Source organism: Fusarium keratoplasticum, chromosome 2 (genome assembly GCF_025433545.1).
Source record: "Fusarium keratoplasticum isolate Fu6.1 chromosome 2, whole genome shotgun sequence".
In the NCBI taxonomy this organism is placed as follows: Eukaryota; Fungi; Ascomycota; class Sordariomycetes; order Hypocreales; family Nectriaceae; genus Fusarium; species Fusarium keratoplasticum.
Window position 1 is genome coordinate 947,813 of NC_070530.1, and position 27,761 is coordinate 975,573.

Here is a 27,761-nt window from a genome sequence, read left to right on the forward strand (position 1 = left end):
TCACCAACTATGAGTTCCATCATCACTCACAATGCCCCTGGCATGAACCAAGGAGACATGGAGAAACAGGACAATCCTTCTTCGAGTACTCCAACCCTCCGAAACGAGTCCTCGGACGAAAACAGCCCTGCAACCTCCAAGCCCAAAGAACCTCAACAGGAGAGAACCATCAGGGGCTTCCGCTGGTTCCTCGTGTGCGTCGCCATCTTCTCAGCAAACTTTCTCTACGGACTCGATACAACCATTGCTGCAGATATCCAAGCTGCCGTCTCCGAGACCTTTGACAATGTCACAAAGCTTGGGTGGCTCGGGGTAGGTTTCGGGCTGGGAGCCACAGTTGCCATCCTCCCCCTCGGCAAGGCATATGGCATCTTTGACACAAAGTACCTTTACATCGCATCTCTAGTCATGTTCTCAGCAGCTAGTGCCCTTTGTGGTGCTGCCCCTTCCATGGGTGCCATGATCGTTGGACGTGTCTGGGCTGGCGCTGGTGGTGCGGGAATGTATCTTGGGTAAGATTCAGGGGATGTCGGTGAGACGAAATCATTGCTAACTCGTGTAGAACATTGAACTTGGTGTCTTCGACTGCCAGTCCTCGTGAGGCGGCATTCTATATCGCCTTTGAAGGCTTCGTTTATGGAGGAGGGTGTATCCTTGGACCAGTGGTTGGAGGACTATTGTCGGACAGCGCTGCAACTTGGAGATGGGTAAGCCTAGCTCAACTCGACGACTCGAACTTACTTTGCCTAACCAGTGATAGGCATTCTATCTGAACTTGGTCATCTTCGCCGTCACTTCTCCCATCTACCTCTTTGCCCTGCCTTCGCTGCCTCAACAGCCCGACACATCCTTTGTTGACAAGTTGAAGAGGCTTGACTGGCTTGGGATTACCCTCAACACGGGCATCTATGTCTGCTTCGTCCTCGCCTTCACCTTCGGAGGCCCTGAGTGGGCGTGGGATGATGGTAGGTTCATCACTTGCGTCGTGCTCTTCGTCGTCTTCGTCGCCGCGTTTGCCATCACGCAGTACTACACCGTCTTCACCAACAAGATCGATCGACTCTTCCCCTGCGACTTCCTGGCCAATCCCCAGATGATAATCCTGTACATCGCGATTGCGTGTGGTGGAGCTGGTCTGTTCGTGGCCGTGTACTATATCCCGCTGTACTTTCTCTTTGTTCACGGTGACTCGGGAACTGAGGCGGCAGTCCGACTTCTCCCCTTCATCTTCTTCTACATCACGGCCATCCTCTTCTGTGGATATGCCATGCCTCGTACCGGCTACCACATGGTCTGGTACCTGATCTCTGGCCTTCTGCTCACAGCCGGCGGCGCAGCCATGTACACCATCAAGGCTGACTCCCCCGCGAGCTACACGTACGGCTTCTCGGCGCTCCTGGGCTTTGGCCTAACGACCAGTCAGGCGGGCTACGCGGTAGCTGCGCACATCGTCAAGCCAGACCGGCTCGCCGAATCGATCCAGTTCCTCAACATCTCCCAAGGCAAGAGCCAAATGCTAGGTCTAGCGATCGCAAGCTCCATCTTCCAAAGCCGTGCATTCGACGGCATGAACAAGGTGCTCCAGGGTCAAGGCTTCTCGACAGAGGAGATCCGGGCGGCTATCGCGGGTTCGCAGAGCAAGATTCTGGCAGCCATCAACCCTGAGCTGAGGCGGCGGTGCCTGGACGTGCTGGTCAAGACCATCTCGGAGATTTGGGTCATGGTGATCGCTGCGGGTGCGCTGCTGACTGTTTCATCGCTGTTTCTTACAAAGAAGCGGTTTTGAAGGATGATGGAAGTGGAGGAGCTGACTGAGCAGAAAGTGGAACAAGCGGTGGGTAAACGATGGGTGATGTGGATGAAGGAGCGTGGGTGGTTGAGGGGAGGTTTGTGTTGGTGGGGAGATGGTGCATAATTAAAAAGATACAGAAAAATGGTGTTTAAAATATCCATTGTTATTTCATAGAACTCTTATTCTTTACATAGACTTTACATGTTATCGCTGTCTTCTAGTTTCACCATCCTACTACAACTACACAGCCAAAGGCACACGCCAAACCACCATCTCCTGGGCATCCAGTTACCGGCTGATTCTCTCCTTAGGTATTCAAGATGATTCACGCCTAGTTCCAGGTACCTCGACCATCTTGAATGATCGGCACAAGGACCGTTCTAGACTCAAGGTCTTGTTCTGATCGACGGGTGGACACAGAAACGGGCTGTAGAACCGCCAAGGCGCATACAGCTGTTGTGCCTAGTTTGAGTACATTGAAGAGCTCAATTACCTCAATTCCTAACCAACATACCTTTGAACTTAAGAATTCCTCTCCTTGTGAATAAAGACACTCTTGTTTCTACGTAATAAGTCCTCCTCAGTGAACCTCAAGCCCCAAGCTCTGCCCTAGAGCCCACTGACCTTGTAGCGCGCCCCGCCGGAGAGTCGGGATCCAGGATGGATCTGTGGACGAGGCGCTAACTCTTGCCCGCAGATGGAAATTATTGGGGAACTTGCATTGCGCTTCAATGACGTAATTCCTGACAAAACCAGGTTTGGAGCATGTGAAGGAGGTTGGCAGATTTTCATGACTTGTTCGCAAGGTCGGATCATGAAGGAGGACAAGACTCTCATGAGCCCATATGCCACCAACAAGATGCTAGAAGCGGCCACCGAGACAAAAGCCAAGACTACCTAGTCCAGTCTCCTCACGACAGCCGCACTCGGAAGCTTCCCCTCATCCATTGTTTGCGAAGCTTCCCCTGGCGACGCTTGGGCTTGAGCTCGACTCATAACCATTCAAGGCTAGCCCGTCTTCTGGTCGGCCGCTGTCCCGCTTACTCTGCAGTGCTTGTTCTTGGTGTTGCTTCGAGCTAAGCCAAGAGCATCAAGCTTCGTGCGTCTCGGCTCATCTCTTCACGACCAAACAAAGAAAAGAAGAAGAAGAAGGAAAAAAACTCAATTCCTTCTCGTCCACTAGCCATGCGTGAATTATTTTTGTTGGGCTTGCTTTGCTCCAGCCTCGCCCCGGGAACGAATGCCCCTGCTCCTCGACCGTGTTTGTGATGGATGATTTGAAAGGCAGGAAACTTGGTTGACCCTGGCTCCCGTCGTTCGTGTTGACCGCCCAGACTCGACGGATGAGACGGGAGGTACAGTAACACAGAGTTGATGCTTACTACTGCTACTACCTGATACTAAGTTGCCCAGATTCGGTTATAGAGAAATGGCTTGATGTTGACGACCTGATTTTTTTTGGCTTTTTCTTTTCTTCTCTCCTCTTTCTTTCTCTTGTGTAGCCAACTTTTTGGTGTTGTCTCTGTCCTTCACCTCGTCAACCACAGCCATATCCTCCCGCTGTGGCTAGGTCCTGTCCTCCCCTCCTCGCTCGGACTATCCTTTCCATCCTCACACCTTCTTTTCTCTCTTCTTTTCCTCATCATCCCTCTTCTGGCCTATTCCATCGGAGATTCCAGCCCCTCACCTCCCTCCCTATATCGCCTTATCTCTGGCACATCACATCGTCTCTACTGCTCATCAGCCAATCTGTCGATCCCGCCCGAGATCCCAGATCCCAGATCCCTGGACCAAGCACAGGCGAGCCCACTAAAACGACCCAAGCAGCGTGCTTCAAGCTCCCCGCCGACACGAACCGTTAGCCATCATTTACTCCACTACCTGCGCTACGCGGTTCCTTGGCTGTGACTGTGGTTGCAGCTGCAGTGGATGAGCTCCATCCCGTCTCCAAGAGGTACTTGTCGTTCCGCGGGGCACGCAGCGCCCGCCCTTCTCTCCTCTCATCATGAGCCCACCGCACACCATGACGTCCAACGAGGTCTATCTGCTGCCGCTCAACGACGATGGCTCGCCTCAGGTGCCGGGCGAGTACATCTATCTGGCTCCCAGGTCCAATGATGCTATCACGATACGCTTTGCTATCGAGGGCACCTCGTCCATTTGTCGTCATGGCAGCCTCTGGGTCAACATCCCCGATGAGGGTCAGGAATTCCGTCGCGACAAGTTCCGCGAGTACAAGTGAGTCTAATTCAAGCTCCTGGGGCCAATTGAGTTATTTGCCGCACTCCGGCACTCCTCTAAGAACCCAGCGGATGGCAGCAGCACAGTCACTAACTCTTGTCGCAACTCAGGCTCACGCCAGACTTCAATCGCACGCTCGAAATCTCCATTCCCATTCACCAGCCTGGAGCCTATGCCTTCTACACCACCTACGCAGAGCTCCCCGACCTCAAGAAAGAGCTAGAAGACAGCTCGGACCAGAAGGAGAACCTCAAAAAGACCCCTCTGTACTACATCGATGTTGCGCCCAGACTCAAGCTTGACGGCCGGCCGTTGCCGCTGCCCGCCCTGTCAATCTTCTCGGTTATCAGCAAGTTCATGGGCAAATATCCCAACGACTGGGAGCGTCACCTCGGCGGCATCAGTGATCGCGGCTACAATATGATCCACTTCACTCCTCTACAGGTGCGCGGAGAGTCCAACTCGCCCTACAGCTTGTACGACCAACTTGGCTGGGACCCTGCCTGTTTCCCCAAGGGCGAGGAGGACGTCCAGAAGATGGTAGCCAGTCTCGAACAGAACCATTCTTTGCTCAGCTTGACCGACATTGTGCTTAACCACACAGCAAACAACACCAAGTGGCTGGAGGAGCACCCCGAGGCCGGCTACAACCTCACTACGGCTCCCTGGCTGGAATCTGCTTACCAGCTTGACACGAAGCTCCTGGAGCTGAGTGAGAACTTGGAGAAGCTTGGATTGCCAACCGAGCTCAAGTCCAGCGAAGATCTACTCCTGATCATGAACGCAATCAAGACGGAGGTTGTTGCCAAGATTCGGCTGTGGGAATACTACGCCCTCGATGTCGACCGAGACGCCGATGCGACGGTCGAAGCTCTCTCCAAGGGAAGCTTATACACCCCCGAAGACTCGACCGAGTTCGAGAAGCAGCTCCAAAAGGCCAAGGCGGCGCCGGTCAAGGACCAGGTCACCTTTATGAGAGAGTTTGGTTTGGCTGGTACAGACCGTATGGGAGAGCGTTTCCGCAGAAGAGTCAAGCCAGATGTCGCTGCAAGCTTCTTGTCCTCTGCTTTAGAGTCCCCTGATGATGCCACAGCAAGAGCCAAGATTGTCGAGATCCTGGATATTCTCAATGTGGACTTTTACAAGGAGTATGACTCCGAAGTGGACGATATCCTTCAGCAAATCTTTAACAGGATAAAATATGTCCGACTTGACGATCACGGCCCCAAGCTGGGTCCCATCAACGAGGCCAACCCCCTGATCGAGACATACTTTACTCGACTTCCTGCCAACGCTACAACATCCAAGCACAAGCCTGAAGACACTGCTTTGGTCAACAATGGATGGGTTTGGGGTGGCAATGCGCTCGTTGATAATGCGGGCCCTGCTTCGCGAGTCTACCTTCGCCGAGAAGTTATTGTCTGGGGTGATTGCGTCAAGCTGCGATATGGCTCGAGCCCTGAAGACAACCCCTGGCTATGGGAGCATATGACCAAGTATGCTCGCATGCTAGCCAAGTACTTTGCTGGTCTTCGCATTGACAACTGCCACTCTACCCCTATCCACGTCGCTGAGCACATATTGGACGAGGCCCGCCGGGTGCGACCAGATCTATATGTAGTCGCCGAGCTGTTCACTGGGTCTGAGGAGATGGATTACGTCTTTGTGAAGCGTCTCGGCCTCAGCTCTCTTATTCGTGAAGCTATGCAGGCGTGGAGCACGGGCGAGCTCAGCCGGCTTGTGCACAGGCACGGTGGCCGGCCTATTGGCAGCTTTGAGGTTGACGAGGTTTCCAAGTCAGATGTTCGCACGCCTTCGGGAAGTCCTACGAGCCCGAGGGCCAGTGATACCAACGGCTCTGGACCCTTCTCCAGAGAGATCGTCCGAACAGTCAAGCCGAGCCCAGTACATGCCCTGTTCATGGACTGCACCCACGACAACGAGACGCCAGCTCAAAAGCGTGATGCTCGAGATACCCTGCCCAACGCAGCCCTTGTCTGCATGTGCTCAAGCGCCACAGGCAGTGTTATGGGCTATGACGAGATCTACCCGAAACTCGTGGATCTAGTGAACGAAACTCGCCTCTACACATCAGCATCGTCTGGACCCAAGCCTATTAAGATTGGAGGCGGCGAGGATGGAATTGGTGGTGTCAAGAAGTTGCTCAACCAGATTCACACTCTGATGGGCAAGGATGGTTATGATGAGACTCACATCCATCATGAGGACCAGTACATCACCGTCCACCGAGTCCACCCCGAGTCCCGAAAGGGTTACTTCCTCATTGCTCACACCGCATTCCCCGGCTACGGCAATGGCAACGGTGCTTTTAGTGCTGTACATCTCACTGGCACCAAAGCCCGCCATCTTGGCAGCTGGATGCTTGAGGTTGACGCCAGCGAGGAGACAACCAAGCGAATCCTTGAGGACAAGAAGTACCTGCGTGGCCTGCCCAGTCGAGTCAAGGACCTGCCAGGAATTCGGATGGAGATCAAGGGCGATGACACTATCATTACGGTGCGCGACAAGTTCCCTCCGGGAAGTATTGCACTATTTGAGACATGGATCCCAGCGGCAGAGCACTCTTCGGGTCTGGACAACTACGTCACCTCGGGAGCTAAGGCTGCATGGAATGAGCTCAGCCTGCCTGACCTCAACTATCTTTTGTACCGATGTGAGGCTGAAGAGCGAGCCGAGAGCGATGGCCGGGATGGTGTATACGATATCCCCGGACATGGAAAGATCGTCTACGCTGGTCTTCAGGGATGGTGGAGCCTCCTCAAGGACATTATCCGAGACAACAACCTGGCTCATCCACTGTGTCAGAACCTTCGTGATGGCCAGTGGGCGTTGGATTACATCTTGGCCCGACTACAGAGAATTAGTGCCATTCCCGGAAACGAGGCCCTTGCGCAGCCTTTGACGTGGCTGAAGGAGCGGTTCGATGCTATCCGGAAGATTCCGAGCTTCCTGCTCCCTCGTTACTTTGGTCTTGTCCTGCGTACTGCCTATATGGCCAGCTGGGAGAGGTCTCTGGAGCTCATGAACGCGAGTGTGAGAGATGGACAATGGTTCTTGCAAAGCCTGGCCATGGTTAGTGTCCAGCAGGTTGGCTATGTCAAGTCAGCATCTCTGTGGCCTAACAAGCTGGTGCCTTCTCTTGCCGCTGGCCTCCCTCACTTCGCCGTGGAATGGGCAAGATGCTGGGGACGAGACGTCTTCATCTCTCTCCGTGGTCTCCTCATCGGCACCGGCCGTTTCGATGATGCCAAGGAGCACATCCTGGCCTTTGCGAGCGTGTTGAAGCATGGCATGATTCCCAACCTCCTTAGCAGTGGTGATGCGCCTCGGTACAACTCTCGAGATTCGGTCTGGTTCTTCCTCCAGTGCATCCAAGATTACACACGATTTGCCCCTGAGGGCGTTGGGATCTTCAAGACCAAGGTCAAGCGTCGCTTCTTGCCTTACGATGACACTTGGTTCCCCACCGATGACTCGAGGGCGTATTCAAAGGAGAGTGCCATCGAAGATGTCATCCAGGAGGCGCTTCAAAGACATGCTTCAGGTATGAAGTACCGAGAAGCCAACGCTGGTCCTCAAATCGATTCTCAGATGAAGGATGAGGGCTTCAACCAGGACATCAAGGTCGACTGGGAGACTGGTATCATCTTCGGAGGCAACCAGTTCAACTGCGGCACATGGATGGACAAGATGGGTGAAAGCGAGCGTGCTGGTTCCAAGGGCGTTCCTGGAACTCCCCGTGATGGCGCTGCTATTGAAATCACGGGCATGCTCTACAGCACTCTCAACTGGCTAGCTGGACTCCACGAGAAGGGCCAATACGCATATGGCAGTGTGGACAAGTCTGATGGTAGCTCCATCTCGTTGGCTGACTGGGCAGGATTGGTCAAGGCCAACTTTGAGCGATGCTACTATGTGCCCCTGTCACCCGAAGATGATTCCAAATACGACGTCAACACCCCCATCGTCAACCGTCGCGGAGTCTACAAGGACCTTTACAAGTCGGGCAAGGAGTACGAGGACTACCAACTACGCCCCAACTTTGCCATTGCCATGACCACAGCGCCCGACCTGTTTGATCCCGATCACGCCATGCACGCGTTGTGCCTCGCTGACGAGGTCCTCCGAGGCCCTCAAGGAATGGCCACACTGGATCCCGCAGACCTCAACTACCGCCCATACTACATCAACAGCGAGGATAGTGATGACTTTGCCACGAGCAAGGGACGAAACTACCACCAGGGACCTGAGTGGATATGGCCTACGGGCTTCTTCCTCCGAGCTCTGCTCAAGTTTGACCTCAAGAGGCGGACGACGCCTGAGGGCCGCACTGAGGCTTTCCAGCAGGTTACTCGACGCCTTAGTGGGTGCAAGAAGATGATTCGGGAGAGTCCCTGGGCCGGTCTTCAGGAGCTGACCCAGAAGAATGGAGAATACTGTCCAGACTCGGTACGTTCAAGTTTATATGTGCAAGATCAACATGTCGATCTCATGCTAACACACTCACAGAGCCCCACACAAGCTTGGTCGGCTGGATGTCTCATCGACTTGTACATGGACGCCGTGGAGGAGCAAAAGTAGGGATAGGATGGAAGAGAAGGATATGACACTGGGCATAGGCATGGACATGAGCACACGACGACGGACTCTGCATCTTTGCATTACGAGTATTCTCCTAGATCAGGTTAATGACAAGTATTTTTTAGCCACCACCACTTGGTTACCAGGCGTTCGGTTGCTGTTGGTGATTGCGTTGTTTTCCTTTAAGCCATGATCTCTGAGGCGCTCATGTCAAGATCCAGATCGATTCCATGACAACGCTAGACCTCTCACAAATAGGCTTATTCCAGTGGTAGCACAGCTACAGGCCTGGTCCTTCACATGGCCAGAAATACCATAATTAACGGCTTGAAAATAGTAGGATTGTATATCAAGGATAGACTCCCATGCCCCTTGCCCTCGAACTTGAGAGGCCATCAATATGTGGCACCAATGTCCACAAGCAACTTCCGTTATGTCGGCTTGAATAAAAACAAGACAAATCATTTTCCCCATGGTGCCAAGCCCTGCATTCCAACCACGCCTTTCAGAGCGTGGAGTGGTGGTTCCGTGGTGGCGGCCACCAAAAAAACCAGCGGGCTGCGCCTCTCCCAGCAACGCCGGATATCCAAAAGACACTGAAACGCCACCGAAAACAAACAAAGACAATGTCAAGATAAAGCAAGCGTGGCTCACGTGCCACAAAGGGAAGTAGAGGATGCAACCACAAGTCATGTTCTGGCCCTGTCTCAGGGTTACGCGATTCGAGACAGCTGCTCGTGTCTTGTCATGCGTGACTTGTGTTTCCTCCCTTCTGTAAGGTGCTGGGTATTATCCCCAACTGGTCAAATCATAGGTAATCGAGGGTGTCGGAAAGTACGGCCGTATAGATAAATGCACGGTTTATATCGTGAGATGCACAGGATGTTGCTGTTTCGGATCGGACGTTGGTAAGGAGAGTCGTGAAAAAAAGAGAAACGAGACGTGGCGCAAGATCGAGCACTGAACTCATGTTCGGTCACGGACGATCCATCGCTTCTTCTCCTTTTTGGGCTTCTCTTCGACAACGGCAGCTCCAGCGCCGGGGAGCATCATGCCGTTTGAATCTCTGTTCGAGTCGTAGCCGGTGTTGTAGGGCATGCCGCCAGCCTCGGAAGCTTCGATACCGGGGCCCCAGGATGGTCGAGATGCTGAGCCAGAGTGCTTCTGGCCGAGGGAGGACTGGCGGTCCTTCTTACGGAGGTAACGGCGGCGCCAGATGCAAGCACCGATCCAAATTCCAGCAATGCCGACAACAAGAATGACAAGCATAATCACCCACTGCCAGTGGTTCGAAATCCTGCAAGGCCTGGTTAGGTATATACTAATCTTCTCTTCAATGAGTAACATACCAATCACCGCCGCCGCCGGTGTTGGCGGGTACTCTGCTCCCGCCGGTCGAGCTGGAACCATCGGTTGTCGTCGTCTTCGAGGAGGCCTGACCATTTCCATTTCCCTTGTTGGCGTTCTCATCGACTGTGCAAATATCGCGGAACCATGCGGCGATTGAGGAAAGGCCGTTAGGGTCGTTAGTACAGGCGTCGTCGCAGGGGCCCTTGGTTGCGGTAGAGAATGCAGCGACTCGGGTATCGAGACAGAAACACTGGGTGTAAGCACTCGGGCCAGCATCGACGGCGATGATGGGAGGGACACAGGCGCCGTTGGCATCGTAAAGGGCACCACAAGAGACGGCGCAAGCAGGAAGGACCTTTCGGTCGTTGAAAGGAACGATGGTGGTCTCGGGAGGGCTGTTCTCGTTGGCAGCTGTGATTATTGCATGTTAGTATGAGGGGATTGTGATAGGGTGATTCGCTGAGACGCACCCATTTTGACAGCGGTTGGGTTGTAATCCCTGAGTTAAACGAGAGAAAGAGTGACGAGAAAGACGATGTCGAGGGCAAGGAAAGCCCAGGAGTTGTCGATCGAAAGTTGGCAGAGGGCGGTGGGAGAGTGGTGGTGTCGTGTGTTGTCAGTCGGAAAAAGTCAAGGCAGTGGAGGCGTGCAAATGCGCTATTGACCAAGTCGTGTCGTCACCCAAGCCACTTGAAAATCGTGATGGTGCTTGGCTTATTCCCAGCCTCTCTCTTCTTTCAGCCTTCCAGAAGATCGACAGGACGGGACCGGAGTGAGTAGAGAGAAAGAGCGCGTGCCTCTAAATTTTTGGTCGGTCCTTTGACAGTCGGTCGGTCGGTGGTTGACGACACGGTCGGCGGTTGGTTGGTCGGAAGAACAAAGGGCGAGCGGCAGACGAAACACGGAGGATGCGAATCGATGGATGCAGGTGCAAGTGCAAGTGCAAGAGGGAAGAAAAAGGTACGTAGCGAGCGACTCGGAAGACCGGGGAAAAATTGGGTCAAGGAGACGAGACGAGGCCCAAATATTGGGAAAGAGCTGAGCGAGCGGGAGAGTCGGGTCGGGCGACTTGTGACTGCCGCTTTTGACTTAAGTTGCAACGGCCAGGGTTGGGGGGGAAGGCGGGACCAGAGCGGGTTCGTCTTTGTCCTCTTTTGCAAGAACACGAGAGGGAGAAGGAACACGGGAACAAGAACAGGAACAGGAACAGGAGCAGGGTCGGAGGGAGAGGGAGCGAGATATGGATTATGAGATCAAAGCAGAGGGAATGTGCAAGAGATGAGCCCAAGAGAAAGAGAGGGAGGTCAGAGACACAAATGGTGGGGAGAGCACGCCAGGTCAGGAATTTGAGTGGCCAGCAGAAGCTTGGAATTGTCCGTTATTCCTGGCTTCTCGATGATTTGCTTCTGTTTTCCTTGCTGCTTGCTTGCTTGGCCCATCCGAATCTGTCAGCCAGCGTGACGATGCGACCTGACACCTTCCAAGAATCAACGGATCTACTTTTTGGGGGGGTTACTTTCCCCGTCCAGAGCTGGCCTCTCACTGGACGAACCTCGCCGGGTAGGACGCGCCCAGCCGGCGGGTACGAGAAGCCAAAAGTGTGCCGAGTGACCAGGGCGCCAAGTATCGGTCGGGTATCCCGGCTCATCAATCTGAGGGCGCATGGACTTCCGGTACTTCCACCATGTGTATTCCCAAGAGCCCAAGCCACCGGCCTGGACTTGGCAAGCGGGTTCGTGGCGCCGGGGCGCTCTTGGAGCTATCGAGACCTGGCTGACTGGATGGATATCGTTGGATGGGGACGAGCTGACTGCACACGGCAGAAAAAAGCAGCGCCGTCCCAATAGCCTATAGGTGCCGGTTTATGCAGAGGAGATCACTCAGCAGCCTCTTTATGCATGCCCCTTTGTCTTGTTTTTCTGTCTGTTTTGTTTTGTTTATCCTAACCGTGTCGTCCATCGTTTCACTGAGGCTTCCCCCTTGGCGTCTCGGATTCAGAGCAGCCAGCGCTCAGGCTTCAACTGACCGCACCCTGCTTTTGCTTTTGAGCAACCTCGTACAACGACATTAGCCTGGGTCCGGCTGCTGCCAGAAATCCCCCAACAGCACGAATATAGACTCATGATCTAACTGTCTTTGGCCGTATCCCTAGAGCTGCTGATCGTGGATGCTCCGAGGCCTGCTCAGCGACCTATTTGGGCGCCACAGCGGATGACCCCTTGCTGAGTGCCCTGACTGTCAGCGGGCATTGTCCCGTCCACGCCCCCAAGGTGCCTGAAAGTGCTCCACACACGCAAGGAGGATTGGGGCGTGATTGGTTGGGTTGAGGACGCAATTTCCGACAAAGTTGGGATGGCATTGGCACTTTGGAGTCCTCATGGGAAACACGATATCGCCAGAAGAATCAATTGCACGTCACTCACTCTATGTGAACCCTGATAATGTTCGTTCAGTACCACTGCCACCACTGCTACCGGAAGCGTGTTATCAGCACATGCCTTGCAACCCTACCAAGGTGCCCGTATCTTGCTCACCATCTCTCTCCCTTCATGGTCACGTCACATTGGCATCTCTTGGCCATCTTGGGTCAGCGAGATGCCAACACGAGATGGATGCCAGCTCAATGGCTGCCAACGATTAACTTTTAATACATTCGACCGCCTGCAGCAGCGCTGATGCCCTTGGCAAAATGGCAGAGTGGGGAGAATGACGACGACTCGACACGGCTCACTCCCACGTCGGAGCATCGGATGCCCTTGCTTGCTGCTCACGATCTGCTGGAGCAATTACCTCCGCCCGCCTGTTCCTCGCTGTGGAAATCGGAGCTCAGCTCTCTTGGACAGGCCGCTCACAGCCAACAGCGAAACCCCCATGCCTGAACCGTGGGGGCCATGTCTTGCCTCCAGCTGGAAGCGAGAACCTAACAAACATCAATTGTCGAGGACGACTCCTGTCGCCATCATCACGAGTCCTATCCTCTCTACGCCGCTTGACCATTCAAGCTCTCCCAAGTTCACGCAATAGTCGAGATCATTTGCAAGAGTCCGTGCTACTGGGGAAGAATGTGAGTTAATTTCAGGGATGCTGAGCATGTTCCAGATCAATTAAAGTATCAGCTGGGCATTGTGCGCTTATCACCCACCTCCGTAATCCAAGGCCAAGGACTCGAAGAATGCTTTGTCGAATATCTTGACCTGACTATCACGCCCTCGCCATGATTACTCGCCAAGCGTTGACATGGTATATATGGTAATATCAGAGGTCTTTTAACGAAATAGTTGTGAACCGCCACCACTGGCTTATGCTGAGGTTTGGCAAAGCCAAGTTGCCTATAGTATTCTATCTTCATACCTAGAATTCCTAGAGGTCACTCGCACCTATTCATCCCTTTGACTTTCTTGGTTGATTCCGAAAACACTGTTCAAATTGCGCCATCTAAGACATGTGGTCTTCAGCAACACGCTAAGTGTCACTTCAAGACTGTCGAACCCCAGCCTCGTCTTTCCCACGTTGAGTTCCATCACAAACAGACTTGACCTCACTGCCGACTTGCCCATTCCCACCTTCTGAAACTAGACTGTTCTCGTGCCCTTGATCGCTTGCTGAACCATGAGTGGCCTCTCCTGTCGTGGTTTTGGTGCCAAAATCAGGTGGTGTCTCTGCTGTAGGGTAGCCCGTCTGGCCAAAGACAGTCCAAGGGCTATCACGTTCAGCCAGAAATCGAGTCATTGCCGGTGGATTTTGCTTGAACTGATTGTTGTAAACTGATTCATTCTCAGTAATGTCTCTTTCCGGCTCGGGGCACAGGTTGTGGCCGATAGGCTGTGGGCGAGAAACATGAGTGTCGTTGTCATTGGCTTTTGGTGTTGAGGGAGGGAGGTGTGTTGTTTTCCCTTGGCGACTAATCTCAGCTCCTGAGCTGTCCTGTAACTCGTCTTTGGTCATTAGGAACGTTGAAGTGATCTTGAACGAGGTGTTTGGGGAATTTTGGTGATCTTGGAGTAGTTATAGAGATGATATGCCTCGTTGGGTCGGACTTCAGGGGCATCCTTTTGGGAAGCGCTTCCTGCCTTGGAGGGAAACTCCCAACCGAGAAGGCAGGAAACTCACTCGCTCTATGTATTGTCCCCCCGAAGGATCAGCAACGAGCTTCCGACCTAGACTGGAGACTAGCGGGAAGCAGCATCTTCATCGCCCGCATGCACGCGCACACCAACATCGCCAAAGGTCGTTCTCTAGCTCTTCGCATGCTCTCGATCCAACCTATGGGGATCTCATCCCTCGACTGGGGATCCTAGAGGGAGAGCTAAAGCCTGCGGTGAGCTGTTTTCGAGACATCGTCCCGGGCTGGGTCCAGGAGGATGCACCCCCCGATTGGATGTGCCAACCTTGGGAAGAGAGACAACCGTTCTCCGCGGTGTCTTTGTATATAAGAGACTCTTTACAAAAGATGTTGAATGGCAAAATAAACTATGCACAAGATCATTCGATAAATCAGACATTTCGAGCACACGTATCGAAAATGAAGAACTTGCGATGTCTCCCTCTGGTTTGAGTCGAATTGACTTTCTGCGAAGGGCAAAAACATGGTCAACCACCCATTGAGCTGCTATCAACCATGTATAGCCGCTCCCACCGAGCCTGCTTCATACACTTTGTTTAGCCACTCGCTAAGTTGTGCAACGAGCCCTTTCCCCTTTCGATGTGGCCGTGGCAGAGAGAGGGGCTCGGGGTTGCACAAACCAGGGGGGTAATGAATCTTGTGAGCGCGGGTGGTTGCAGCTTTGACGAGGCATGGGATGATAATACGTGCTTTGACCTCGGATTGATATGTCCGATGCGGGAAATAGAGAGCCAAGCATGATACTCGACTTGCTTTGGCGCTATCGCAATGGTATAGGTGTCACAGCAGTTGATGAGTATCATATCAGGCGTCTTCTCGCGCCGGCTGAGGTATAAGCGAGCTCACGAGGTCAGAATACGACGCGGGCATCCGTTGAGCTATGCGTAATGATGTTACTCAAAGCCTTGTTGTGAGTTGTGCTCATACGGCGAGCTGTAGAGCCTGGTCTGCTCAAAGAGTGATATCTCATGCATTGCATTAGTTTGTCTCTCTTGAACGCCGTTGAGATGAAGTTGTCGAGAGTTTTCCAACGCAATTGCGCCGATGAAAGTCAGGTCATCTGATGGGCGGGATGCTTTTGCACTTTGGGGGCTCTGGTGTTGAAAATTGCCAAGAAATTACTCTGCGAGAGGTCATTGACCAATGTCTGGGTCGAGAAGATGATTTGATGTTGGCAGCCCGGCATTATCAGTGGCCGCATACAGTTAGCAACTTGAATTTGCCCCAACAACGTGCCTTGCATAATCACACGCAGGTGGGCAAGCCATACATATGCTATTGACACGTTGGCCATCCCGAGTCTCAGCCTTGCAATTTCCTCGGTGTATGCAACAGTGGCACACACGCAAAGACTTGGATTTCCAGCTTTAGTCTTGGTCATATCGCCCCTGAATGGACTGACTGGTCGCTGTGTTGCTCCCCAAGCGTATACTGAGTACGTAGCCGTGTGTTACTATTATCTGAAAAGACTGGATAGTACAGACGTACTAGGGCCCCTATTGTCATGTTTCTGTCACTGTGTCTTCCTTGAAAATGTGGGATGGACATAGGGCCTGATGATATAGATGTCATCTGGTGGAGGAAAGACAGCACAGAAAAAGAGCATTAGACATGACTTTATGTGAAGAATCGAATTAAGTTTTAACAACTATGTATGTGATATCTCAAAGTAGTACTTTTTAAGTTTTATGGCAACGTGGCCGCGTGATAAAGACCGTCAAGACGTCAACGTCTCTCATCCAGCACAGCTGATACTCATGGGCACGTTTAGAAGACGTTACCCTTGGTCTGCTTGCGGTCGATGGGCTTGTTGTGCCAGACCAGGACGCAGATGACGATGAAGGGCAGGAAAGCACAGCCGGCGATGACCATCTGTCGCTGGACAACACCGTAGGCGTGGATGACGGCGTCGCGGATAGGGGTACCGACGGGGTCGGCCATCTGCTTGACCATGTCGCCGTAGAGCGCAGCGGTCTCGTTCTTGGCGTATTCAGGAAGGGCCTTGTACATCTCCTTGGGGAGGTCGTTGGTCCAGATGGCACCAGAGATACCGAAGCCGATGGCCTGGCCAATGGAGCCGAACATGGAGTAGAGGGCGAGGGCGACAGCGATATCCTGGTGGTTGACCTGCGTCATGATGGCGAGGGGTCCACACATGGCCCAGATACCACCGCAAACACCGTGGAACACCTGGCACATGACGAGGTAACCGACTTCAACGCCGGGGTGACGGAAGTGGATGAGGAGGGCAGTTCCAATGATACACCAGGGAAGACCAGAGACAGCAGGCCAGTAGTATCGACCGTACCATCGAAGGAAACTAAGGAAGGGTTAGTAAGGAACATGTGCTCATGAATTGGAGAGGATAGACTTACAGTCCGATGAAGGGAGCCAGGATGGTCGAGGTGACGGAGAAGGCGTTGAGAGTGTAGCCGGCGAGGGAGACACTGAGGCTGTGGACGACCTGAAGGTACGACATGTAGTAGGTGTCCCAGGCGAAGATGGACATGTTGAGGAAGGCACTGAGACAGCAGGCGCCCAGAATGGTCCTGTTCTTGAGGAACTTGAAGGGGATGTACGGGACCTTGGCGCACCACTTCTCCCAAGCAACAAAGCCGGCAAGGCAGACTACACCAACGACGATCATGGCGATGATGTAGTCGCTAGCCCAGCCATTGGGGGCTCGGGTGGCAATGTTCAGGGGGGTCAGGATGAGGGAGAAACCGGCGATGGTGAGGAGCATGCCGACAACGTCGAACTCGATGACGTAGAACTTGGTAGACTCCCAGAGGCTGCGGCCGCTCTTCTCGGGGAGAATGCCCATCTTCTTGGCCTTGAACTCGTGGAACATGAAGATGGCGGACACGGGGATGGAGAAGAAGACCAGGATGATACAGAAGGAGCCAAAGGCCCATCGGTAGGTCGAGTGCTTCAGGAAGAGCTCGGCGATCTTGGGGCCTCCAAAGGTCGAGGCGAGACGGGGGCTCATGTAGAGACCAAACATGATCATACGGTTGCGGAGCGACGTCATGTCGGAGAGGACGACGTCGATGATGTAGCTGAGACCGACGTGGCCGACCCAGTAGAAGGTGTGGCCGGCGGCGTATGTCTCGACGTTTTTGCAGACGGCCTTCATGATCATGCCGAGGATGATGATGAGGATCATGAGTAGGAAACCCTCGTTACGGCCGCGGATATCAATGATCTTGGCGATGGCCAGCTTGCTCACACCGGCGATGATGGAACCAAAGACGCTGGTGACGGCAAGGAGACCGTGCTGGTTGAAGGATGAGGTGACATAGGGCACAAGACTGCCGTGAACGGCCTGGAGAAGGGTATCGACAAAGTTGACCATGTAGAGGCTGAGTGACGTTAGTTTGTTTTGATCACCAAAAACCGCGTGGAAGCTACTAACAAGCCAAAGACTGCCCACATCATGGCTGGGGACCAGATCTGGGTAACGGCCTCGACCGCCTTGACACCATCCTGCTTGATGCCGCTGTCTTCCGAGTCGCTCTCCTTGTCAGGATAGTCGTTGACCTGGTTCTCGGGGTTGATCTGCTTCTCATAGTCGCGCTCCTCGGCTGGCGCCGGGCTGATCTGGGCGGCCATTGTTGCTTGGATAGAGGCCGGTTTCGCACACCTGTGGGCTCAAAGGGTACTTGAAAGAGCTTGAAAGGGGAGAGAGTGGGCTTTAGATGGCCAGGGCACTCTTAGGTCTAAAGGACAGGCGTGGAGAATAAGAGAGCAGAGTGACAGCGACGGTCCGACTTTATACACAACGTTGCATCCACATACAGAACGGCCAGACGGAGGAGCTCTTCGTCCGTACAGCAGTCAATGGGATCGGGCTGGCCATCTCGCTGGATCCTGCAGGGATCGTCTTACAGTTTGACCCTGTCCTGGACAGAGAAGCATGTCCGTCGCCTGTTCCGGAAGTCGGACTAATGCCAAGCTGGGCCCCCGAACGAGAACGAGAAGGGAAGAACAGAGGACGAGAGAGTGGGACAGAGGGAGAGATGCATCGCAGGATCCATCAGGTCGTAGGGCGTATGTACCTCCAAGGTGGAGTTGGGCCGCGTGGGTAACAAACATGGGATATAGCATCGGACGTGAAAGCCATGGGGTCTGATTGGGCCGTGTATAGGGACTTGATGAGTAGATCGTTGCCGTATGGAGTTGAAGGAAGGATTGTCCCCATCGGAAGAGCTCGCCTCAAAGGTTCGACAATGTGCAAGGATACCGTTTGTCTCTCAGTCTCTTTTTCTGCATTATCAGATGATCTGATAAGCTGATATATCGGGCACAGTTTCTGTTGATCCCACGCGATCCTTGGAAGCCAGCCAAGCAATGCTCTCCTGTGACAAAATTTCACACTCCTTCTTTCCCGAGCGATTGGTAAAGGACTCTCAATCGCGAGTCAGGGCACTCTAGGACCCTCTGATGGCCAGGACGCTCTTCTGCCAAGACGCTCGTTCTCGTGGCTCTTCTCCTCTGGCTTGCATGGTTAGGGCCCCTGCAACCCCGGCTTATGACCGTTCCTCGCTTGCTTTTTTTTTCACTCTTCTCATTTTCTCTTGTGGTTCTTCTTGGCGTTTCTGGAGAAACAATGCGTTGAAAGCTAATGGAGATGGTCTGCTCTCTCTTTACGATCTCGACTGATCTTTTACCTGAGTTAACGATGAGAAAAGTCTTCTCCGGGTCGTGAGTTTAAGGTGAGGCGTCTCAGCCCTGGCGCTTGTCAAGGGGCGCAAGCGTCGAGGGGCGTCTGCGAGCCGTCGTCTAGAAGTGCCGGGGGTGGCAGCTCGACCTCGTCTATTCACTCAGTTGATGGGAGATAAGATAAGATCATCAATCAGGCCAAGGCTAAAAGAGGATCTCGCCTCTCGAGGCGAGGTGCCATTTACATCTGGTCTCATCCCACGCGTGGCGCTTCAAGCGGGAAGGACTGTCCTTGGGGGCAAATCGGTTACAGTGTTGGCTAACGCCGGCCATTTGGGGTTTTCTTGGTGCGGATGCCCAGAAGCGAAGCCTGTATCCCGTGGCAAGCATGAGACCTGTTCCCTCAAGCGGTGGATATCGGTCCTTTCAAGATGCTCAGACCAACTCCGCAAGTCCACATGGGCCCGCCAAGCCGGACCTTTTTGGGCCAGGGTACTTCTGTAACGTTATTTGAGAAGAACCGGACAGCCAGTGAGAATGAATTGTTCATACGTAGGAGACTTTTTCTCGACGCTGTTGGTTTACTATAGTTCCCCCTTGTGCGTTAGCTCACTGTGGCCAACGACATGACCAACAACTGAATTGATCGGGTCAGTCGGCTTGAGCAATATCCGCCAAGTCTACACGGCACTGGCATAGGCAAGTAATTAAAAAAAAAATACTCGAAACGGAGGCCACCGGCAGGTCACGCGGAGATGGGGTTGAAAGGAACAAGATCCCTCCCCCCATGGGTTCAAGGTGGATAGGGAAAAAGCGGACTAGACAACCTTCAACCCACCAATACAACACGACGTGAATCCTGTTGCCTTTAGATGTGGGAACCTCAAGGAAAAAAGGACCATCTCAATGCTACAATGCCTGCCAAGATGTGGTCCGAGCCAGAGGCGTGGGGGGGGAGAGACCTGGCCATCTAAAAAGCTCAGGCTATACGTAGCATCGGGAATTGACAACGGATGAGGCCGTCGTTTAGCAGGCGAATGAACCTACCTATTTACAGGAAAGCTGATGATCCTGATTGATAACAGAAAGTAATCAATCCCGGACACGCCATCAAAGAGTGGCTCCCCTCGCCAAACATGGTTCCCTCCCACCATGGGGTCGGAAGCATTCGGATGGTTCGCCGAATTTGACAGCCCTGTTGGAGTTCTTTTTTTTTTTTTATCCCCCGGAGAATTTGTCTTTGATGAATCATGGTCGTGCTTCCTCGCATCGTTTTCCCCCAAACAGGTAATTGTGGTCTGGCGACTCTGAAAAGTCGCCTTAGACAAGTGACGTACATGGCAATAAAGGGCTCCCCTGGTTGCCTATACTAGTGCCATTTAGTGCAAGAAATTTTGGATCTGCTAGTTTATAGTGTAGATAATGATTCGAGATCGAGGGGCACGGTTAACTAGGGAGTCGATGGGTCCCGTCCGTATATTGCCGCTTTCAGGAACTATTGCGACGGTACAGTTACACAGGCGGACAGTAGCAAGTTCATCCGAGTGTCCGTTTGGTCCCTGTAAGTTGCCACGGGAAGATCTCAAAAAATTGGTCAACTTGAAAGCGCGAAATATCCAATTCGTCCAAATACTGCCATCTGCATATGCCAACCATCCAACCAGTGGATGAAATTACCTCCATCACGAGACCAATCCAAAGCAAAACCCCGTCGACCCCATGCTCCGCAAGCATTGATACCCTCACCAGAATATCAAACGATCTATGCAAGATTTTCTTGGGTTCTTACTGCGCGGACTGGGATGCAAGGGTGTTGTGACGGGCCAGGGGGTGTAATGTCAAAGCCGATCTGCTGATTAGCCGTTTACAAAAGGAATCATGTCCCGCTCCTGTACGACGTACGGGCTGTCCAATGTCTTTTCTGTTGAAATAACGCCTGAGGTTCTTGCGTGGGGTGACTCGGCGATTTAACCACTGTTGTTCTTGGCGATGAGTTGAGGCCTCCGCTCTAACGGGTTGAATGGCAGTAGAGGAGATCATAGAGTATGATGATTAGAAAATAAAGGACGTTTTATGTGGTCCACGAGCCGGACGATTGCTGCGGTAGATCCCGATTAGCAGACCCTAGGAGCTGATGTCCGCCGTGATTCTTGACAACTTGGAAGTTCACGACGAGTTGTAGGCCGACATAGACGAACTCTACGATTTTTTCTGATCAGCTGATGTTTAGCTCTCAATGAGAACATGTCAATCAACTTTAGCCTCTGTCTACAACCTCTAAGATGATCTGGCGAGGCAGTGGTATACCCTCCCATCCAGCGTCCATTCTCCTCATCCTTCGATATAGTCACATGTGAAAGAACGATATAACAGACTAATTATGAGATATTCTATGGTGGAATAAATTAGCCCACCGGAGTAGGAGTTCATCGTTCGGTCCGGGCTGTCAGGTAGGGGGTAGTCTGGTGGAGGGCGTGGGGTGTCCACCTGCGGCAGCCAAGCAGCCAAGGAACTATTCTAGATCATTTAAAGAATACATGGGTCATGTGATACGATTCTGAGGCCTGATGTAGCCTTACTGGGCTCCGGGAGAGGCAGACTGTGGCAACCTGGGGAGCAGGGGTCGGAGCCACAGAAGCAGCGTCAGTACCTACCCTGAGGTTGACGACTAGAAGTCTATTCTAATCCTCAAACAATTGGTAAGCAAGAAAAATAGTAGTGCTTAGAGGAGCATAGACAATTTAGGCCTGGGTGCCGTATTTGTTACTATCCCTGGCTGTTCTGTTTCTGTAACGGGCGCTGATGTAACAGCTGTCATGGGGGGGGGGGGAGGTCAAGCCTAAACGAGAAAGCCTGCCACGGTAAGAACTCTATCTGTATACCTCGGAATGTCGAATCAATATTTTCTTGTTGTTCCTAGTGGGTATCTTTTGTTGTTGGTTCAAGCTTTAGAGTTGCCTCCTCCACCGCAACTTTGTATACTGCCGAACCATTAACTCACTTTGACCCGAAGTCTTCATTTGAACACGAAAGCCATAATTTTCACTTCGTTGGGGTTTCATTCTAGGCGAGTGTAGGCAACAACGAAGCCAGTTCACGGACTGGCATTCGTGTTTAAAAGACGGCTTGTTGTACGACATAAAGTTACAGGTGTACGCATGGTCATGTAAGTGTATTAACTCCCGAACACACTTTTAGGCGACCAGAAAATTTGTAGATGTTGAAGTAACATATGTCTCATTATTTCACTGTCTATATTGGTTCGTCATAGAGCTTTCAGACCACACGCACCGCACAAGCAGTCAATTAACCTCTGATCAATTGGATCTTCTAAGCCCTGGACTTGGATGCCGAGTGCGGTTCAATCCTCAATTTCTGTGCTAAGAAGTACCGAGCAAGCTGGGCTGAGCCGTAAATAGGATCAAATTTACCTTCACAGCCCGAACGTTGTCATTAGATATAATCATGCATTACTGAAAGCTTGTATTAAAGCTTCATTCCGCCGGGTGGACGTTTTGTATTTGTGAATGCATATATGGACTTCCAAAGGAGGTTACATATGCCCTTTGATGTCGCCCATAAATACACAAACACTGTATCGGAGCTTGAAGCAGGATATAAATCTCGCAGCATCTTCCAAAACACCTGAGTCGAGAGCCGATCGCACTATTCATTTGAAACGCCATCCTATCAAGGCTCACCGGGAGTATCTTACCTTGACACATTCGTGAGTCGTCTACGAGACCAACCAAGACTACGAATTACCTCCAGATACCGGACGAAATGGATCCTTTCCTGTCGCTTCCCGCTGAACTCCGGGTTCAAATCCTGACTCAACTTCAGCCAAGCAGTCTCCACCACATGATCAGGGCGTCGCCTTCCATGTTCCATGAGTACACACAATCCAAGAGCTACATTGCAGGGGTTTTTATATCACAAGACTTTGACGATGAACTCATGCAAGACGCCATGGCAGTTCTGACCTTCCCGAACCTGGATATCCCCGATTATCCCCATGAGGCCGTTGATCGCCACCTCGCGCTGTGGGCGTCGAAGCAGTTCTCCAACCCCCTCGAGACACACAACAAAGAGACCATAGAGGACCTGGACAGGCTACGTATTCGACTTCGTATCTTCATCGGAGACTACGTAGCTAAAGCGATAGCTCGTGCTCCTTTTCGCCAGTACCGCCACCTTCCGACCCCTTCGCCAGCCCAGGCTGGCATTTTCGACGTGGACCGGTTGAGCGACTCGGAGCGGAGGAGATTCTTCCAGGCCTTCTTGAGGTACGAGTTTCTCTGCAAGATCTACAGCCAGGCATGTACTCTCGGGTTGTATTGGCCTTGGAATTGGAAAAAGCTCTGGGAGGTCAGAGATATTCGTGTTGGGCCGCACTGGGAGGTGGAGGCACTATCATGCGTCCACAACTACCTCGAATCGCTCTACGGGGCCATGATTATTCGATGTAACGATGCCAAGGCACGAGAGACACGTTACCCTTTTCCACGACAAAGGGATGGGTACGATACTTGCTGGACCCCCGAATACTCTGTGTGTCTATCCAAGAGCGAGGCCCGCGCCGCGAGTACATTGGCGCATCACGGCCTTGACCTCGTCTCCAGCATACTTGGAGTCGCCAACACTGGCATTGGTGGCTGCCGCCGTCTTGGGTCATGGTTTAAAGCCTTCACCACCGAGGTCCACGCCTGTTTCGTCGATCCCTTGCCCAACACCAACCTAGGCACCTCAACTCACGAGACACCTGGCTTGTATAAGAAGTTGCTCAGCTACTCATTGTTAGATTTCTTCATGAGTTCGGAACTTTACAGACAGCGAGCCTGGGCCTTCTTTGATGATGATCGGTTCATGCCTAACCGTGCGACATGGGAGCTGTTTTCGGGTCCGGCCTGGCAGGAGGATCTACGGAATAACGGCCTGTATGATCACTTCAAGGGACAGGCGGAGACCTTGGACGATAATAACGACTATTACTCGGAGAGGACAAAGGGCCATGGGAAGAGAATCGTCCGAGTACCACGACGGTTCTTTGCGAGACAGCTGGAGGGTGAGTTGGTTGTTTTCTGGCGCGGCTCAATATCCCACAGTTGTACCTATATGCATTCTGGCCTTAGTGTCTATGCAGGGCCCCTTGGAGGTCTCTAGTTGGGAAGAAGGTTCCGCTTTGGGCTCTTCAACTTGGGCTGTATCGCTGGTTGCTGATTGATCACGATCGGAGAGCAAGGCAGAGTTGAGATAGTAGAAAACACAATGTCGCTTTGTTTCAATATACATACCGTTAACTTGATCTCTCTCATCGACGATACTTGAAGTTGGCCTGTCCCTCTTTATCTATTGCCCTGGAATCATTGGGAGATCTCCTTTGAACCCTGCTTGACTTCGCATATGGAACAGGGAGTATCACAACGGCGCGTAAACGATGGTTAGGTAAGCCCTGCGAACCAGCATGATGTTCGAGAGCGAGAGCGCTTCTGATTCAGTGAATTATTCCTATAAATCGAACTCTTCTGCATCTTGCCATCATGCGGCATTTGGCAGTACTCTTATCATGTTGTGGCCAATTGAAACTGGTCAATAAAGTTACTTGACTGTCAACCAAGCTCTCGATATCTTCCTTAGTTTCGGGGATGACCAACTCTGGCCCAGCAGGATCGTAGGTATCGAGAAAAAACGAGTGAAGACTCTTTGTCCAAACATATAAACACGAGGGGCAAAAAGCAAAGCACATTGGTTGCTGGGACTGAGGCTCTTGTGACCTTCACGGCCGTGTGACCAGGCAAGCTCGCATCTGATGGTAAATCGCCAAACTCAGCAAAAAGGAAACTCCGGTACAGGGAATCGAACCCTGGGCTCCGCGGTGCTATTCCCTCAGGTTATGAGAGCGCGAAATGTTAGCCACTACACCATACCGGATGTCGTTGCTTGAGATAAGGTCTCCAAACTTGGCATTATGGATCCAGGGTAGCCCACTTGATGCAGTGGCTGACTCATCATGACGCTAATCCTAAAAGTGAAGCTCGTGTGGGTCTGAGGTCGCTGTACGTCATCGGCTTATCGTCATGCGCCACACCATCTGGCGGAGCTTCAGCCTTCCCATTTGCACCTCAGTGCATGAACCGTCAATTATTGCAACTACGCTGGCCCAGCACCACTTTTCAAGATGGCGCTGGAAGACGATGAAAAAGGATGCAGGAAGGAGGATTTAATGGCCCCCAATAACGAGAAGAGCCTCACGGTCCAGCTTGTCTTGTCCTTGGTCATAGGCGCGTCCGCCTTTTTTCTCTTCTGTGTATGTCTTGTCCAGCTTCACCGTCTTTCCACGCCTTCTCTTGGGCTCTCAGTCTCCTCGGCATTCTTTGTGTACCATTGAACACAAGACTGACATTCTACAGTTCCTACGCCCACGATGGCCAGCTCTGTACGCCGCACGAAAACGCCGCCTCGATCACACGCTCGGCCTCCCCTCCCTGCCCAATTCCGCGTTTGGCTGGATTCCGAGCCTATACAGGATCACTGAAGAGCAGGTTCTCGCATCAGCTGGCCTGGATGCTTTTGTGGTACGAGACAAATCTTCACGGCGTATGGGCCAGTGCTGATGAGCCACAGTTTTTGAGCTTTTTCAAGATGTCGGCCCGTCTCTTTGCCATCATGGGTTTCTTTGCAACCACTGTTCTCTGTCCCATCAACGTCAACTACAATAATCTTACACTTGACCTCGGATACGGCTTGGGGAGTACCAAGCCCGAAGCCCAAGATCTGTTTGATGCATCAGGTCAATCCTCGCTCTGGACCTCGGATGTTGACCCGTTCAAAGACAAGGACGGGGATGATGTGGATCTCAGCGCGAAAAAGGGCTGGTTATGGTCATATGTCATCTTCACCTACTTCTTTGTTGTCTTGACCATCTACTTTGTTAACTGGGAGACGTTCCGCATTATTCGATACCGCCAGGACTACCTTGGGTCCCAATCGACAGTTACGGACAGAACATTCCGTCTTACGGGCATCCCAGATGATTTGAGGTCTGAAGGTCAAATAAAGAAGCTTATTGAAAAGCTGGATATTGGTACTGTCCAAAAGGTCACCATCTGCCGCGACTGGAAAAGACTTGACGACCTTGTGGATTTGCGAGAGACTACCCTTCGAAGTCTCGAGGCCGCTTGGGCAACCTTTCTAAATCGACAGCGCCAGAAAAAGAAGGACAGACGCCCACAAGGACAAAATGCCAACGGCGCAACTCCCAACGACTCCCAGGATCAAGGGCTGGATGATGAGGCTGGCGAGAACGGACATCTCCTGGATTCGGAACAGGGACCGTGGGACTCCGAAGACGAAGGAAGGCCCAAAGTTAACATCCGTTACGGTACTCTCGGTTTGCGGTCCCGAAACGTTGACGCGATCGACTATTACGAAGAAAGACTTCGACGACTGGATGCTAAGATCATTGACGCTCGTGGCAAGGCGTACACACCTACCGACATGGCCATCGTTACTATGGATTCGGTTGCCTCTTGCCAAATGGTGATTCAGGCACGCATCGACCCAAGACCTGGTCGGCTTTTGACAAAGCCAACCCCAGCTCCTTCGGACCTCGTCTGGAGGAACACTTACTCACGACGTGGCATCCGTCGTCTCAAGTCGTGGGCCATCACGCTGTTCATCACGTTTCTCACCCTCCTCTGGATCTTCCCCACGGCTTTTCTAGCATCCTGGCTAAGCATCTGCACCGTCAGAAAGGCAGCTCCTAAGTTTGCGCTTTGGCTACAAGACCACGCCATTATACACTCACTGGTTCAAAACGGTCTCCCTGCGCTGGTGGTTTCGCTTCTTAACGTTGCTGTCCCGTATCTGTACGACTTCCTCTCCAACCGACAGGGAATGATATCCCAGGGTGACGTGGAGCTTTCCCTCATCTCCAAGAACTACTTCTTCACATTCTTCAACACCTTTTTCGTCTTTGCGGTTTCGAAGACTGGATTCGAGTTCTTCACCGTCATGCGGAAATTCCTCAAGGACACCAGCAACCTCCCCCGTGTCATTGCCGCCGATGTAGAGGGGCTCTCCACTTTCTACATCTCCTTCATCATGTTGCAGGGCATCGGTCTGATGCCGTTCAGAATCTTGGAGGCGGGGAGTGTGTTTCTCTACCCCTTCCTTCGGTCAATGGCCAAGACGCCGCGCGACTTTGAGGAGTTGAAGCAACCTCCTCCCTTTCAGTATGGCTTCTTCTTGCCCACGGCCTTGCTTGTCTTCAATCTTTGCCTCATCTACAGTATTCTCAATCACGGCTTCGTCATCCTTATCGTCGGCACCATCTATTTCGGCTTGGGATACTTCACATTCAAGTACATGGTACTGTATGCCATGGATCAGCCTCAACACGCGACCGGAGGTGCGTGGCGGATAATATGCCAGCGTATCATCATCGGTCTGCTTGTCTTTGAGGTGGTCATGTTTGGTCAGATTGCAACGCAGCAGGCTTTTATTCAATCTGCATGCATCCTGCCACTGGTGCCGTTCTCAATCTGGTATAGCTACTACATCAAGCAGCGGTTTGAGCCCCTCACCATCTATATCGCTCTCCGCGCCATTAGAGCGGATGAGGACCTGGAGGACAGCGCTGCCATGGACGATGCTTTTGAGGAAGAAGATGGTCCTCGACCTTCGCAGGCCATCCTTCGCCGAGGAAGCACTCTTGACGAATACAAGGAAAAGGGACTCGTTTTCGTGAACCCCAGCCTTGTAGCCCCGTAAGTTTCACCAAACCCCCGAGATGACTTGGAGCTGACTCAACTGTGACAGATTGCAGCAGCCTTGGATCTACAAAGACCCACCTCCGCCGCTGCCCGAGAGTGAAACAGATGAACAGGAGCGGCCGATCCTTCAAGGTGTCGATAGCACTCTTGGCATAGGGGACGATAATGTCTGGCGAGACAACGGGGAAACTAATGTTTAACGAGGTTATCATTGAGA

At 52.4% G+C, this 27,761-nt stretch overlaps 6 protein-coding genes across 6 annotated transcripts; 4 read left to right on the forward strand and 2 right to left on the reverse strand.

The window, feature by feature from the left end:
* Positions 1-9: 9 nt before the first annotated feature.
* Positions 10-1,786, forward strand: NCS57_00221900 (MFS domain-containing protein; the record flags this gene model as incomplete). Its single annotated transcript, XM_053052253.1, has 3 exons — positions 10-512; positions 563-707; positions 761-1,786. The coding sequence occupies 3 exons, from the start codon at positions 10-12 to the stop codon at positions 1,784-1,786; spliced, it is 1,674 nt and encodes a 557-aa protein (XP_052917499.1).
* Positions 1,787-3,797: 2,011 nt separating this feature from the next.
* NCS57_00222000 (Glycogen debranching enzyme) lies at positions 3,798-8,635 on the forward strand (the record flags this gene model as incomplete). Its single annotated transcript, XM_053052254.1, has 3 exons — positions 3,798-4,030; positions 4,144-8,503; positions 8,564-8,635. The coding sequence occupies 3 exons, from the start codon at positions 3,798-3,800 to the stop codon at positions 8,633-8,635; spliced, it is 4,665 nt and encodes a 1,554-aa protein (XP_052917500.1).
* A 966-nt stretch (positions 8,636-9,601) lies between these two features.
* On the reverse strand, positions 9,602-10,459 carry NCS57_00222100 (uncharacterized protein; the record flags this gene model as incomplete). The annotated part of the gene is made up of 3 exons (XM_053052255.1): positions 9,602-9,932; positions 9,985-10,396; positions 10,456-10,459. 3 exons carry the CDS (start codon positions 10,457-10,459, stop codon positions 9,602-9,604), a joined length of 747 nt encoding a protein of 248 aa, XP_052917501.1.
* Positions 10,460-15,875: 5,416 nt separating this feature from the next.
* NCS57_00222200 (uncharacterized protein) lies at positions 15,876-17,720 on the reverse strand (the record flags this gene model as incomplete). Its single annotated transcript, XM_053052256.1, has 3 exons — positions 15,876-16,428; positions 16,484-17,470; positions 17,524-17,720. 3 exons carry the CDS (start codon positions 17,718-17,720, stop codon positions 15,876-15,878), a joined length of 1,737 nt encoding a protein of 578 aa, XP_052917502.1.
* A 4,833-nt stretch (positions 17,721-22,553) lies between these two features.
* NCS57_00222300 (uncharacterized protein) lies at positions 22,554-23,933 on the forward strand (the record flags this gene model as incomplete). Its single annotated transcript, XM_053052257.1, has 1 exon — positions 22,554-23,933. The coding sequence occupies one exon, from the start codon at positions 22,554-22,556 to the stop codon at positions 23,931-23,933; it is 1,380 nt and encodes a 459-aa protein (XP_052917503.1).
* A 1,015-nt stretch (positions 23,934-24,948) lies between these two features.
* On the forward strand, positions 24,949-27,744 carry NCS57_00222400 (uncharacterized protein; the record flags this gene model as incomplete). Its single annotated transcript, XM_053052258.1, has 4 exons — positions 24,949-25,077; positions 25,181-25,345; positions 25,395-27,538; positions 27,591-27,744. The coding sequence occupies 4 exons, from the start codon at positions 24,949-24,951 to the stop codon at positions 27,742-27,744; spliced, it is 2,592 nt and encodes an 863-aa protein (XP_052917504.1).
* Between the last annotated feature and the right edge of the window lie 17 nt (positions 27,745-27,761).